The 14,662-nt window shown below is 30.8% G+C and overlaps 2 protein-coding genes across 4 annotated transcripts; one reads left to right on the top strand and one right to left on the bottom strand.

Moving 5' to 3' along the window:
• Positions 1-4,398: 4,398 nt before the first annotated feature.
• LOC127258952 (uncharacterized) lies at positions 4,399-8,102 on the top strand. Of its 3 annotated transcripts, none has more exons than XM_051286046.1 (4): positions 4,399-4,546; positions 5,289-5,551; positions 6,449-7,678; positions 7,827-8,102. In XM_051286046.1, the coding sequence occupies exon 3, from the start codon at positions 6,459-6,461 to the stop codon at positions 7,641-7,643; it is 1,185 nt and encodes a 394-aa protein (XP_051142003.1). In that variant the 5' UTR covers positions 4,399-4,546; positions 5,289-5,551; positions 6,449-6,458; the 3' UTR covers positions 7,644-7,678; positions 7,827-8,102. The 3 variants fall into 3 exon arrangements, with proteins under 3 accessions (XP_051142003.1, XP_051142004.1, XP_051142002.1); XM_051286047.1 differs by having other exon boundaries at positions 6,436-7,678; positions 7,831-8,102; XM_051286045.1 differs by having other exon boundaries at positions 6,436-7,678.
• A 2,544-nt stretch (positions 8,103-10,646) lies between these two features.
• Positions 10,647-13,832, bottom strand: LOC127259206 (3-ketoacyl CoA thiolase 1, peroxisomal-like). The gene is made up of 15 exons (XM_051286390.1): positions 13,716-13,832; positions 13,515-13,637; positions 13,140-13,216; positions 12,923-13,007; positions 12,685-12,811; positions 12,457-12,555; positions 12,327-12,394; positions 12,139-12,246; positions 11,987-12,064; positions 11,775-11,907; positions 11,608-11,704; positions 11,402-11,525; positions 11,218-11,326; positions 11,041-11,124; positions 10,647-10,897 (listed from the first exon to the last, which is right to left on the bottom strand). Exons 2-15 carry the CDS (start codon positions 13,608-13,610, stop codon positions 10,788-10,790), a joined length of 1,395 nt encoding a protein of 464 aa, XP_051142347.1. The 5' UTR covers positions 13,611-13,637; positions 13,716-13,832; the 3' UTR covers positions 10,647-10,787.
• Between the last annotated feature and the right edge of the window lie 830 nt (positions 13,833-14,662).

Raw genomic sequence — 14,662 nt, 5'->3', positions numbered from 1 at the left:
TCATATTAATTATTATATGAAAATATAATAAAAATTAAGGTAAAATAACAAAATAATTTTATTAGTATCTTATAATACTATTATAAGGATATTTGTGCAAAAAATTATACAAATATAATGATATTTTTAATATTAAGTACAATGGCGCAAAATGTAAATAGAACTGGTAGAGCCGGACGGATGAAATATTATATTATCTACAAATGCTAAAAGTGAAAACACATGCACAGAAAAATTTCATAAATACTACTCCCTCCGTCCCAGATACCGTGTCTGCTACACTGTAGACACGGTATTTTAGGAGGAGTGTAATTAATAGATAATTAAAAATATATTAGTGAAAATAATTATCCTATAATATAAATAATTATAAATTAAGATTAAGATAACTAATTAGTTTAATAAAAATTTAAAAAAAAATAAAATTAAAAAATTTAAAATGAGATTAAAGTGTGTAATCATTTTCCAAAAAAGAAAAGTGACATGGTATGTGGGACGGAGAGAAACGGTATCTGAGACGGAGGGAGTAGTATATATCTATTTATTTAATAAATCTAAATTATATAATATTAATAAAATATTACTACTCAATTGTTAAAAACTGATTTATTTTTTTATATATATATTATTTTATAAAAAGGATGAGAACATAACTAAATGACAAATGTAGCATATACTTTCATCATTAAATTTAATATTTATTTGATTGGGTACAGATTTAATAGAACTATATAAAAATTGATACTTTTTATAGTAAAAAATACAAAATTGATATAAAATTTTATTTAAAAAATTTAAAAAAGAAAATTCTACTAACAAAAACTAGTATAGATTTAGATGACGGAGAAATTACAATTTTTAACATTTTTTTATGATGTGGGTCCGCAATTACTATTTTTCAAATTTGCTTTGTATAAATTTTTAATCGAAATTAATAATTTGCAATTCTATATTTATTCTTATTAGATATGAAACTTACAATTCAATAATAAACATATCCTAAATAACTTAAAAATATACATACATACATATTTAAAAAATAAAAAAATAAAAAAATTAAATATAATGACATATCGAATTAAAAGGAAAGCATCTTAAAATCAACAGTATACTAAACATTACTTTAATAATTCCTCTAGAATTAATGTATCAATTTTATTATTTTCATTAGTAGTTTAGTTTTCATTTTTAATAATTGCAGTCCATATAAATAAAAAAAAAAAAAAAAAAAGGGTACATTTTACATTTTACTTTTTACTATAATAATAATATAATCAATATAATAATATTCACTCCATCGTGTCTCAATTATTTATTTACTTTTTATAAGTAAATTTAGAATATTCGTCTCGAAAATATAGTCTTGATTGTGTTGGACCTGTGATTTAAGGAATATTGATATTATATTAATAGTGAGTAAAAAGTATAGGTAAAAGACATTTTTGTCCTTATTAGTGTATTAGTGTAAAAGATAGTGACAAATATGTAATAATAATAAAAGAGTAAGAGTAGTTGATATGGTTATAAGAGTAGTTGATATGGTTATTTATGAAAATAAGACTATTATTTTGGGACGGACAAAAATAGTAAACAAAACTATTATACTCCGTCCAAATACAATAATCTTGTTTACCATCTTTGTCCGCCCCAAAACAATAGTTTTATTTCCATAAATAACTATATTACTATAAAACTACATTTACTTTTTCATTATTATTACACAATTGCCACTACTTTTTACACTAATATACTCACCAAGACAAAAAAAAGTCTTTTACAATACTTTTTACCCATTACCAATATAATATCAATATTTCTTAAATCTCGTGTCAAATTCAACCCAAACTATAGTTCTGGACAAAATAAGTATTAGATATATTAAAAAAGTTACTTTTTCTTCTCATGTACTATTATGTTACAGTGTAGTTATGAGATTTTAAGAGTGATATAATTAATAAAAAAATTAAAATATATTAATAAAAGTAATTGCAATACCAATAATTATACATTAAGATAATTAATTAATTTATTAAAATTAAAAAAATAAAAAATAAAAATATAATTAAAATGTATGAACAACAAGATGGACAAGAATGTGAGATTGTGTGGATAATTTTTTTTTAAGATAATAAAATAGACTTTATAATATATATTAGAAATCGGTAAAAAAATTATTTAGGTAAACATAATCATAATTAACTTTCTTTAATATTTAAATTTATAGTAACATATTTATTCCCCATAAATGTTCTTTATTTAATTGAAGTAAATGCTACAAGAATCTGCTGAAACCCTTTGAAGGACCCATATGAGATACACGTAGGAGGAGTAAATTGATCTACACCGTTCATTGCACTGAATGGACCCTACACAACGTATGGTTTGGATTAATCTGGTGTTAGATCCTGGAGTTTCCAAAGCATCAAAGCATCAATTTTGGTCCAACCATGTTTACGGTAAAGCGTTCGCAGATGAAATAATTTTTTTGTCGTGTTATATAAAAAATCATGTAAAAAATATAAAATATATTATTTTAAATTGAATATTTGATTTTTTTAATTTTTGTAATAAGTATTTAAACTTTTTTTATTTTATAAAATATGTTTTGTATTGTTTACTACTACTATTATTTTTTAAGAATGCAATTTTAAAATAGTGTTGGATGAACAAAGCCATTAATATTCTCTTCGGTTCCACTTTAAATTATTTTTTAAAATTTTATAATAAATTAAAAAAATAATAATACTTTCGTCCTACTCCAATGGTCTAATTTAATTTTTGTGTGTTGATATTTGAATACTAATTATTATATAAAAATATGGTATAAATAAAAAAGAAGACAAAAGTAATTCTACCGGTGCATTATAGGACTATTATAATGATATTAATATAAAAAATTATACAAATATAAGAATATTTTTAATTTTAAGTATAATAATGAAAAAAAAAAGTATATAAAACCTTTAAAGTCGGACTGAGAGAATAATATTTTATTAATTAATAAAAATGGTTAAACTTTTTTGATATTCTGACTTTAATCTATAAATTAATTATATATAAGTAATATATTTGTAATTTAGATAAAAATTAAAAAATATTTTGATAGTAATACTTCCTCCGTCTCATAACAAAGTATTCATTTTTCCATTTTAGTCCGTCTCATAACAAAGTATTCATTTCTTTTTCTAGTAACTGTACTATCTACCTAATATTACAAATATTCTTACAACTTACAATATATTACACAAATGTCATTACCTTTATATCACACATACTAATAAGGTTATTTTAGTCATTTATACTTTATTTCTATTATATCTCAATATAATACTAATATTTCTAAAACTATGTGTAAAAAGCAAATTGATACTTACTTTTGCGACAAAGGAAATATATGATTTTTTTCCCACATATATTAGTATATTATGATTATACTTTTATTTTTTATTTATTATTTTTCCAATATCTAAATTTTTTAACATGAATTTCAATATAAATATGTGATTGGAAAAACATTAATCCCTCAGTCCTATATATATCATGTTTCCTTTTCATTTAAGTTTGTGTAACTTATTATGTCATTTTTTATTTAGAAAGAACTATACTCTTTAATTTTATTTTAAAATTTTAATTTTAATTTTAATATAAAATTATTTTATATTATACAATAATTATTTTCACAAATATATTATTTTATTCGTCCGGTACAAAATATACATATTTATATATTGGGATATTTAATTAAAAAATAAATATTTCATTAAAAATCTCATTTTTTTTACAAATACTCTTATTTTACATCACATCATTATTTTTACACCAAAAAGTAAAAGCGAAAATATTATTACACTATTTTTAATTACTCACTATAATTAAAATACTACACTCTCTGTCCCAGATACGTTGTCTGCTAATTAGTGGATAATTAATAATATATTAGTGAAAATAATTATCCTATAATATAAATAATTTATAAATTAAGATTAAGATAACTAATTAGTTTAATTAAAATTTAAAAAAATATTTAAAATTTAAAATAAAATTAAAGTCTGTAATCATTTTTCAAAAAAAGAAATTGACATAGTATATAGAACGGAAATAAACGACAACGTGACATGGTATCTGAGACGGATGGAGTATTATTTATTAAACACAACACTAAAAATAAATGTATATATTTTGTACTGGACGGAGAGAGTATTAATTATTTACTTAATTATAGAAACACGGCATTGAGACGGAAGGAGTAATAATCTATATTTAGGTGACAAAAAAGCGAAATCTCATGTAAAATAATAATAGTAATAATAATAATAATAATAATAATAATATAATATAATATAATTATAATAAATAAATAAAATAATTACCAAATGGTATTTATCATACCCCAGAAAACCTTGCGAACAATTCCTTGATTTCCCATGGCCCTCTTTCATCGAACGCAATCGCGTGAATTCCACCCAAAAAAATTTGTGTAGATTTAATCTTCATACAAAGTTAGGTCGAAGGATAATCTCCAGATCATCACTAATTTCTGCGAATTGTAATTCTACAGTTTCAATTTCTCGATTTATTTCATGCTGGACATTTCTGTGCTAATTTATTTTCAGTTTGTCTGAATTTGATGCCTTTCTCTCTAGATTGTTGCCGATTCTTTGCAGTTGTGCTTGTGCGTTTATGGGCAAGTTTGTACAATAATCTGCCGATTGATTCGTTGAAAAGAAACGAAGAATCTTTATATGTTTTACAGAGTTGGTCAAGTCTGATGATAAGAAATGGGGATTTTTGTTGGATCTAGGGTTTTCTTTATGTTGACAATGAAAATAACTCTTTTGTGTATTATTATGAATTTTTTAAGAAATAACAAAGCCTCATAAGATTGTCTCTCTTTTTTGTGTGTGTGTGTGTGTGTGTGGGGATTTGATTTGGTGTTAGTGTTTGAAGATTGGGGATGTTTGGTTAGATGATTTCAACTTGCATAGAACTATATATAGCAGAAAATTGTTTGTTAATTCATAGTTTAATTCAGTAAATTGGATTCTTATCATTGTGAGATTTTGTAGAGCAAAGTGTCATATGATGAGGTGATTTAGATGCATGCCATTCATGATTAATCTTATATTTGTAAGTTTCATTTATTCTTCATTGTCGTCCGAATTGATTGTTGCTGCTGGTTCGATTCTTCTTTTGGTTTTATTCATTCTTTGTGTGATTTTGCCTAATTGCTCTTTGACTGTGAAGTTGGATGAGTTATGCAAATGATCAATCTGCAATGCTAACTGCAGGTTGTGGGACTCGTTGGCGATTGTAGATCCAAAATATTTGAAATATATTTAATTTAAGACGATATCACTCCAAGATTATAAGACTATCTAATTTGTTATTTATTGATGATCGAGACAAGTGGCAAACGAATATCCAGTGAAGTCAACTAAGGATTCTCTAGTACTTCATTTAGCTAATCCGATTCATACAAGGTTAGAATCTCTTGTTATAGGATTCGAAAGCTGCCGGTAAAAGGACAACACCTCTTTCCCTTTTTTATACGGTAAGTGCAGAATGAAATGGTCAGTAGTGTTATGTTCTTCAAAGTCATTATTGTTCTTAGCTTATATTATTGGATTCTTTGTGGCCTCATAATTGATTTCTGTTTGTTCATGGTGCTTTCTTGAGAATTAAGTGAATAATCCATCTGCATATCAAGTTTTTCGTGTTATACTCTTGAATTTTTTAATCTTTAGCATGGGCGTGTTTTGATATCTGAACCTTGTTTTTATCCATGTCCATATTTCTGGATTTTATTCTGTTTTTGTTTATTCGGGTGTTTAGTAGGCATTGGGGGTATGATAAAACTGAATGGAATCTTACGAAAACATTGAGATTTGTTAATTATCATTATCTAGCTACTTGTTTCGGATTCTTTTCTTCAGATTCTGAATCTTTTTTACCTCAGTTAGATTTGAGTTTGTTCATGGTTAGGTGTAACCATGGTAACAAACAAGAGTTTTTTGTTGCTTCTTTAGCCGTCAATTTTTACAAGACATCATAGGAAGCACTATAGGTGTGTTTTGTTTGTGTTTTGTATATTTTCGTTTTTGGTTTTTTTTTTTTTTTTTTTTTTTTCAAGTGAAATATTTGTTAGATTTGATATTTTGTATGAAAAATGAGTTTGTTTTTTTAATTGGAAACAACGATGGTGCATAACATTGGGTATTTTGATGTATTGTCTGTTATATTTGTGATTTTTGCGACTTTTATGCATATATATATATATATATAAACACAGACGCACGTGTGTGCCATTTTCGTGAATGTTTGTTGGCTATGTGCTATTTCTGTTGTCAATTTAAGCCTACTTAAATTCTACTCGGTCGATTTTTCTTGCATTTCTATGGAGTTTGACCTCGAATGCTAATGAATTCATTACATCAGTAAAATATTTCAGCCCCACATAGATGGCTAGTAGGAAACGAAGCCTATCGAACGATTCGGATGTCTCTGCACTGATCAAGGAATGGGACGACACCTCGTGTCCCATATGCATGGATCATCCACACAATGCTGTCCTTTTGATTTGCAGTTCTCATAGCCAAGGCTGCCGCTCGTACATCTGCGATACGAGTTACCGGCATTCGAATTGCTTGGATCGATTCAAGAAACTGAAAGAAGAAATTGCAGATCCCTCATCTCTGCCGCCTCCAATTCCACCACCAGAAGCTCTTAATGATTCGATCGACGTTTCGAATGGCCCTGTTGACTTGGAAACTTGGATTCAAGCTAGTGGTTTTCAAGTTGATTTGACGGGAACTGAATCTGCGGCGGAGATGGGTGTGGGTGCGGCGGAAGGGTCCGGAAGCGGCGGGCAAGATGTGAACTTTGATTCGGGAGTGCAGGCGGCGGCGGCGATAATCGGAAGCGGTGATCTTGGGGATAATAGCATCGAGAAGTCGGAAGATTGGTCAAATCTGAGATGCCCTTTATGCCGCGGAACGGTTCTCGGCTGGAAAGTTGTGGAAGATGCTAGAAAGTACCTGAACCTCAAGTCCCGAAGCTGTTCGCGCGACTCGTGCTTGTTTACGGGTAACTACAGGGAGCTGCGCCGCCATGCTCGGCGGGTGCATCCGACGGTGCGCCCGGCCGATGTCGATCCGTCGAGGCAAAGGGCGTGGCGCCGCCTCGAGGACCAAAGAGAGTACAACGATATTGTCAGTGCGATCCAGTCGGCAATGCCGGGTGCGGTTGTGCTCGGAGACTATGTGATCGAAAACGGAGACAGACTGAACGTAGAAAGGGATCGTGGTGGCGGTGGCGGTGCTGGCCAAGGCGGGCGGTGGCTGAGCACGTTTTTCTTGTTTCACATGATCGGGTCGATGGATCCGGGAGCTGAGTTACGAGGCGCCAGGCCGAGAGTTTTGCCGAGGCACCGCCGAGCCGTCGGAGCACTTTCGAGGCGGCGGTATTTGTGGGGGGAGAATTTGCTGGGTCTTCAGAATGACGACGATGACGACGAGGAAGATGACGACGAGGAGGAGAATGAGCGGGAGGTGAATGTTGTCGGCGATTTGAACGAAGATGGGTCTCCGAATCGGAGACGGCGTCGGCGGCTGACGAGGTCGGAGGAGGAGGAGGATCAGCAGTAGGGTGCCCTGATGCAACTTGAGGCTGCATTGTCCTGGTAAAGCTGTTGTGTTCTTTTGTGGATTTTACCAAAGATTTTTACATTTTATATATATATATATATTTTTTGAAATATCAAATAAAATAAAATAATAATAAACTAAAAATATATGTTTCTTGCTTCTTCTGATTGGATTATGTTGCAGATAGATGTTGGAGGAATGCAGCAGAAGAAAATGTGGGAAGCAGGAAATGAAATAAAAATAATAATGATATGAATTATGAATTAATGTACAGATGTTTTAGGTATGGAGAATTTCTTCATTTAAAACCTGCTTTTGGATTTGGATTTGGATTGTTTTTTATATACTCTTGTGAACTAATTTACATGACATGGTTGGTGTGCTGTGTGCTGTTGATTTTATTTGTTTGTATTTTTATATAGGTTTAATTGCACAAAATTCACGTGTGGTTTCGTGAAATTGCACTAAATTCTCTATATTTCTAAAATTGCGTTAAACTTCCTCGTGGTTTCATAGACTTTGCGTCTAATTCCCTCGGTATTTGATTTAAATACGATCAAACTGCGAATAAATATTAGATACTCAATTTCTAAATTTTTAAAATTACAAATATATTTATATTTTTATATATATATTTAGCTTAAAAAATAGTGAAAATAAACTTTTAAAATTTGAGAAAAATAGCTATTTTTTAGTATATTTACTATTTTTTAGGGTAAATATAAAAAAATATATATTTGTAATTTCAGGGGTTTATAAATTAAAATTCTAAAATTTATTTGCAGTTTGAACGCATGTAGGTCAAATACCCTTGAATAAGGACGATTTAGGGGTTAGACCAAAGTCTATGAAACTCCTTCTGTCTATAAAACTACGAAGGAGTTTGATACAATTTTAAAAGTACGGGGGATTTCATACAATTTCATGAAACGACACATGAATTTTGTATAATTTAGCATTTTTTATATATAATGTGAAAATTCGTAGACAAGATTTGGAGGCCTCGAAATTTAAAGGTATGATTTGTCACCATTAAACTATTCTTCATGGGACTTGTATGTATTTATTTTTACGAAAATTATGTTGTAAAAATTAATAAAATAAATAAAAGGTAAAATTCACAAGAGAACAAATTTGGACATTCAATGACCTTTCCAAGATTGAGGGGGAAATTTTGATGACTATGGTCCAAGTTCTGTATTTTGATTGTCCGCTCTCCAGGTGAGGACATGGTTGGTAGATAATCATTTTTATTTTTATTCTTATTTTTGGAGTTCAAGTTTTATTATTATTATTATTATTATTATTATTGGTTTTGTTGTTGTTATTATTTGTAACAATTTAAGTGTATTTTATTACTAATATTTTTTTATACTAATGATGTGTTTGGATTCTATATTAACACTATCATCCGAATAGACATTTTTTAAATTTTGATATAGTTAAATATTAGGCATTTGATTATACTCTCTTTCTCTCAATATAACTAGCCTAGCTTGTTATATAATTCATCTCATATATTTTGTCTACTTTTTAAAAAATATTTATATATTCTCTAATTTTATTCTATATTTCATAATCTATAAATATTTTATTTTAATTAAATTAATTAATTATTTTAATTTTAATACATAATTATTTGTATTGGATTCTAATTATTTTAATTAATATAATTTTTAATTATATCAATTTTTTAAAAATTTCGTATCTACAAGGATAAAAATAAGTGAAATACTCTCTCATTCCCTTGACAATCTATCCATTTTTTTATTTTTTTTTTATTTTGATCTATCTCATAACAAAGTATCTATTTCAATTTTTAATAATTGTACTATCTACTTTACAATATATTACACAAATATCATTACCTTTATATCATACGATACTAATATGATTAATTTAGTTTTTTACCTTTATTTCTGCTTTATCCCAATATAATACTAATATTTCTAAAACTCCGTGCAAAAAGCAAATGGATATATAAATATGGGACGGAGGGAATATATAATAATATATCTTGTTGTCTCGTAAAAAGAATATCATTTTAACTTTTTAGTATTAATATCGTACTGATTTGTAATAAAAATAAAATAAAAAATACTTTTGTTAGTGTTGTGTAATATAAAAGTAATGATATTTGTGTAATATACAAGTAACAATTACTAAATTAGAATTGTTAGTATTGATTATGTGAAGTGATGTTTGAAAAAAATTATACATAAAAGTTTTATGAAAAAAATAAAATTGAATTGTATAATAAAAAATATTAAAAACATTAACGAGAATCGAATATTACTATATCATTACCTTCGTCCTGAAAAAAAAGTAACATTTACTAGATTTTTTAATATTGATATTAAAAACAAAAATGTCTAATTTGTACTCCCTCCTTAAATACCGTGTCTGCTACACTGTAGACACGGTATTTTAGGAGGGGTGTAATTAGTAGATAATAAAAAATGTTAGTGAAAATAATTATGTTATAATATAAATAATTATAAATTAAGATTAAGATAACTAGTTTAATTTAAATTAAAAAAAAAAAATTAAAAAATTTAAAATGAGATTAAAAGGTGTAATCATTTTCCAAAAAAATGAAAGTGACATGGTATGTGGGACGGACAGAAATGGTAATGTGGACATGGTATGTGGGACGGAGGGAGTAATATATTAGAAATTGAAAAGGTATGAATTATGGTAAATATATAGTACAATTATTAAATTAGAAAATGATATATATTTTTTGATCGGACAAAAATAAAAAATAATACTCCCTCCGTTCCATAAATAAATATTCATTTATTTTTTACACGTAATTTTAGAAATATTAGTATTATATTATATATAGTAGGAATAAAATAGAAATAACTAAAATAACATTAAAATAACATTATTAATATATGTGATATAAAGATAATGACATTTGTATAATATATTGAAAATTGTAAGGGTATTTGTAATGTTAGATAGAATGAGACGGATTAAAATAGAAAAATAGATACATCTTCTTAGGAAGAGTTCTATTATTATTATCATTATTATTATTAAACCGTTTCAGTTTTCACTGTTCTGACAAGCCAATGCTCGAAAGACAACCTTAACATCGTCTCTCACAGACTCACAACCACAACTTTACCACATAATTCACTTAGCATCGTTCGACAAGAACCTCCCGCCTGAGGCGGCGCGTGCATTACACAGCTCGTCGGCGCCGTCCCCTCTTTCCAGCACGGCGGCGGCACCCATCCCCGACCCTACAAAAAACCAATTCAACATTTACTATCTTCAAAATCCGCAATCGCTGCTCTCCCAACGCACATTTATTAGAACTTTCAACCAAACATAATAACTTGCCAAAAAAGAAAAAGTTACACGGGGTTAAAAAAATCTTATCTACCTATGCACATCGATATTACGCCGTAACGACAGTCCCGACCCCGGCGCTTCATCTCGTTAAGCAGCGTAGCCACGCAACGCGCTCCTGTAATAAATCCAGTCGCTCGATTTTCACGAACTACGAATCGTATTTACGACAAAACCGTTGATACGGATAAAATGCCGTAAGTTTTATTACCCGTAGCCCCCAAAGGATGCCCGAGCGCCATCGCTCCGCCGTTGACGTTAACCTTTTCAACGTCGAGCCCGAGTTCCTTGATGCAGTAGACATACTGTGACGCGAACGCCTGCAATTCGAATTGTAATTGTCGTATAACGCTGCGTTTAATGTTTTCGTTTTCTTTTTACACGTAGCGTAATACCTCGTTGATCTCGTATAGGTCGATGTCGCTTAGGTTCAGACCAGCTGACTTGACGGCGGCGGGAATCGCAACCGCAGGGCCGATGCCCATGACGCCCGGTTCCACCCCGACGGCAGCGAAGCTCCTGCGAAATTAACTCGACTCAAAAAATGAAATTACGTAACGATCGGTTTCGATGAATCGACAAAGCGTAGTATCTACTGCACCGGAATACTCCGAGGATCGGAAGTCCCTTCTGAATCGCCAAGCTTCGTTTCATGAGAAGAACTGCCCCGGCACCGTCGCTGATCTGGCTCGCATTCCCTGAGACGTAGCGAATCGAGATGCTTCGTTTAAACAGGTAAGAACAGAAATCGACAGATCGATTCATTACCAGCAGTTGTCGTTCCATTCTTCTTGAATGCAGGTTTCAGTTTCGCCAGATCTCTCATATTCGTTCCCGGGCGAATGCCATCGTCGGCTGAGATCGTAACCTGCTTCAACTCGCCAGTTTTCGGGTCGACAATCTACAGAGTATAAAAACAGTTGGTAAGCATGATGCAATTACACAAATTACGATAGTTTTCTTCAAGAATTTCGTTGTGCCTTTGTAGAAACCGGAACTATTTCTTCTTTGAATTTCCCGGAGGCAGCAGCAGCTGCAGCGCGCTCATGGGAGATGACCTGTTGAATTAAAGTGAGTTTCACATAAATTTTTCTCGTCGCAATGTGAATGAATCGATCAATTCTGAATTCACCGCAGCTTGATCTTGCTCTTCGCGCGTCACTCCATAGCGTTCTGCGACGTTTTCAGAAGTGGCGCCCATCGGAAGAAGGCATTCGCGGGCTTGAGCGAAAATCTCAACCTGTGAACAGAAAAGCTCGTCTCCAAACTGATGAAAACAACATCGAACAGAGACAGGAGATAGGACAAACTTGTACGTACTTTTGGATTAACCGTCTTCAATGGGTCGACATTATCCACAGTCATGGATTCCAACCCGGCCGCAACACCTGTACCAAAACAAAAGTTAGGGATGGATGCAAACTAGAAGAGTGTTTAGTTTCCTGTTTACCGATATCGTAATATCCAGCTTGTATGAAGGCAGCCACATCGGCAACAGCTTGAAGGCCAGAGGAACATTGTCTGTTCACAGTTCTAATCGGTACAGAATCTGGCGAAACAATAAAATAAGATCTAGTCAAGAACATGCTCATGACAGGCAGAGGATTCGATTGTTTGTGCTGACCACTAATCTTGGAAATAGGAAACAAAAGCCGATAGAAAGTAAAGATGATAATACCAGGAAAACCGGCATAGAATGCAGCCATCCGGCACTCGATAGCTCTTAGAGAACCTGGAGCAAGAACAGTTCCAACCACTATATCTCCAACCTCAGCTGGATTCAGATTCGTTCTGTCGATCAAACCCTGCACCGAAATCAAGAGTTGACATCAGTTAAATGCAAAACTCAAAAAAATGTTTCGGAATTTACATTACAATGCTCGGGGAATTCGGCTTCGATTAGCACAAAAACTCACCTTCAGCACAGCAGCTAGTAAATCATCTGGAAGAGTGTCTTTAAATCCCCCTTTTCTAGATTTGCAAATGGCTGTTCGACAAGCTCTGGAAGACATGATGATACACAAACGATACATAATTACATACATATATATATATATATGTGAATTGCAGAATAAATTTGCAGAATGCTGAGAGAATGTACAAAAATGGAGTTCTAAGAGGAAATGAACTCACGCGACAATGACGATATCATCTCCAAAAGCAGCAGTTCTACGATAAGCAGAAACATCACCAGCCAAACACACAGAAGGCTGCCATGGCAATAAAGGCGTTCATGATTAAACCAATACAACAATCATCAATTACTATTCCAATCGCCACTCGAATCAATTTTGATCCTCAACAATTCCTTAGGGCTCAAAATTGTTCTTTCGCACGGTCTTAATGGACAAATATTTTTCAGCCATTTATACATCAACCAACCAATAGTACTAAAAACAGGCATGATTCAGAAACAATCCCTAACCCTAGCCAAATTAAAATGGCCGACGATCAACTGGTAGCATTCAATACCAAAAAAAATGCCAAATCCGCGGGGAATAAACTTACATAAAGGGATGATGATTCACGAGAGTGGCGATCGTAACACGGGCTAGTGATGAGGTGCCCCAGCAGAACTCTCTGTCTGTTGATGGCTTTCTCCATTTCAAAAGATGGTCTTCGTTTCAAAAACTGCAGATGGATTGTGGAGTTTCAGTGGATAATCGAATCTCTCGGAAGAAAATGTAAAGAAAATATGAGGAATCTTACGGGAATCGTCGTCGAAATCTCGCCTGGCTGCCGCAGAAACTGTGTCGCAGTGTCAATTGAAGTGGGGTCGGTTCTTCATATATTAATTTATTAATTTATTATTGACTACCTAATTTGCTCAAACTGCTGATTGGCTGTTTTTATTGTATTTTATTTTATATTTTTTTCTAGGAGCTTCCTACTTACCCTGTTCAGAATGCTGATTGGCCGATAATACGGTAAATCTAGAAATAATACTATCTTGTTTCATAATAATATATATATATTTTTTAAAGTAAATTTTTTAATATTATTGTTATAATAGTTTGTAGTAAAAAACCAAAAATATTCGTATTATTACGATGTAATATAAAAGTAAGTTATTTATATAATTGTAAGAATGTTTATTATATTAAGTATATAGTATAATAAATAAATTATAAAATAATACCCTTGTTTAGACGAACAAAAATAGAAAATTGTATTATTCTTAAGGACAGATTGAGTCACTCTGTTTCAATTCAAAATACTCTTTTTGTCTCATAAGAAGTGTCTTGTTGGAAGTTAGTACGATAATCAATGAATAATAGTATTTAAAAAGACTAAAATACTTTTTTTTTTTATAAATATTTTAAAAAAGTAAGTTAGAGTAATAATTATGAATTGTTTAGAAAAGTATGAATAATCTTTTTTATAGAGTAGATATCAGAATTACTAAACAAGGAAATAGAACAATTGTTTTCAGACAAACGAAAATAAAAAATAAAAAAATAAAAACAAGACAATATTTTTTTAGGACGGATGGAGTATATCTTTTGAAAATTTTGTTTATTTCATTCAAATTATAGTTGTACCACGAAGAATGACTGATAATGTTAGAGTGGACTCATGACCGTGAGATCACATATGGTTCATTTATTGTGATTTGTTTTATCGGATATAGTTTGCAGAGTATTAAATTTGATCAA

The sequence above is a fragment of the Andrographis paniculata genome, unplaced genomic scaffold (genome assembly GCF_009805555.1).
Source record: "Andrographis paniculata isolate CXL003 unplaced genomic scaffold, ASM980555v1 Contig5END, whole genome shotgun sequence".
Lineage (NCBI taxonomy): Eukaryota > Viridiplantae > Streptophyta > Magnoliopsida > Lamiales > Acanthaceae > Andrographis > Andrographis paniculata.
The sequence above is the reverse complement of the archived record's forward strand: the minus strand, read 5'-3'. Positions and strand labels throughout refer to the sequence as shown.

Coding starts and splice junctions, on each gene's coding strand:
- LOC127258952 (XM_051286046.1), top strand. CDS start 6,459: ATGGCTAGTAGGAAACGAAGCCTATCGAACGATTCGGATGTCTCTGCA.
- LOC127259206 (XM_051286390.1), bottom strand. CDS start 13,610: ATGGAGAAAGCCATCAACAGACAGAGAGTTCTGCTGGGGCACCTCATC. Junction 13,217..13,514: donor GTGAATCATCATCCCTTTAT/GTAAGTTTATTC, acceptor TTGCCATGGCAG/CCTTCTGTGTGTTTGGCTGG. Junction 11,327..11,401: donor ACCTATACGAGATCAACGAG/GTATTACGCTAC, acceptor TTCGAATTGCAG/GCGTTCGCGTCACAGTATGT.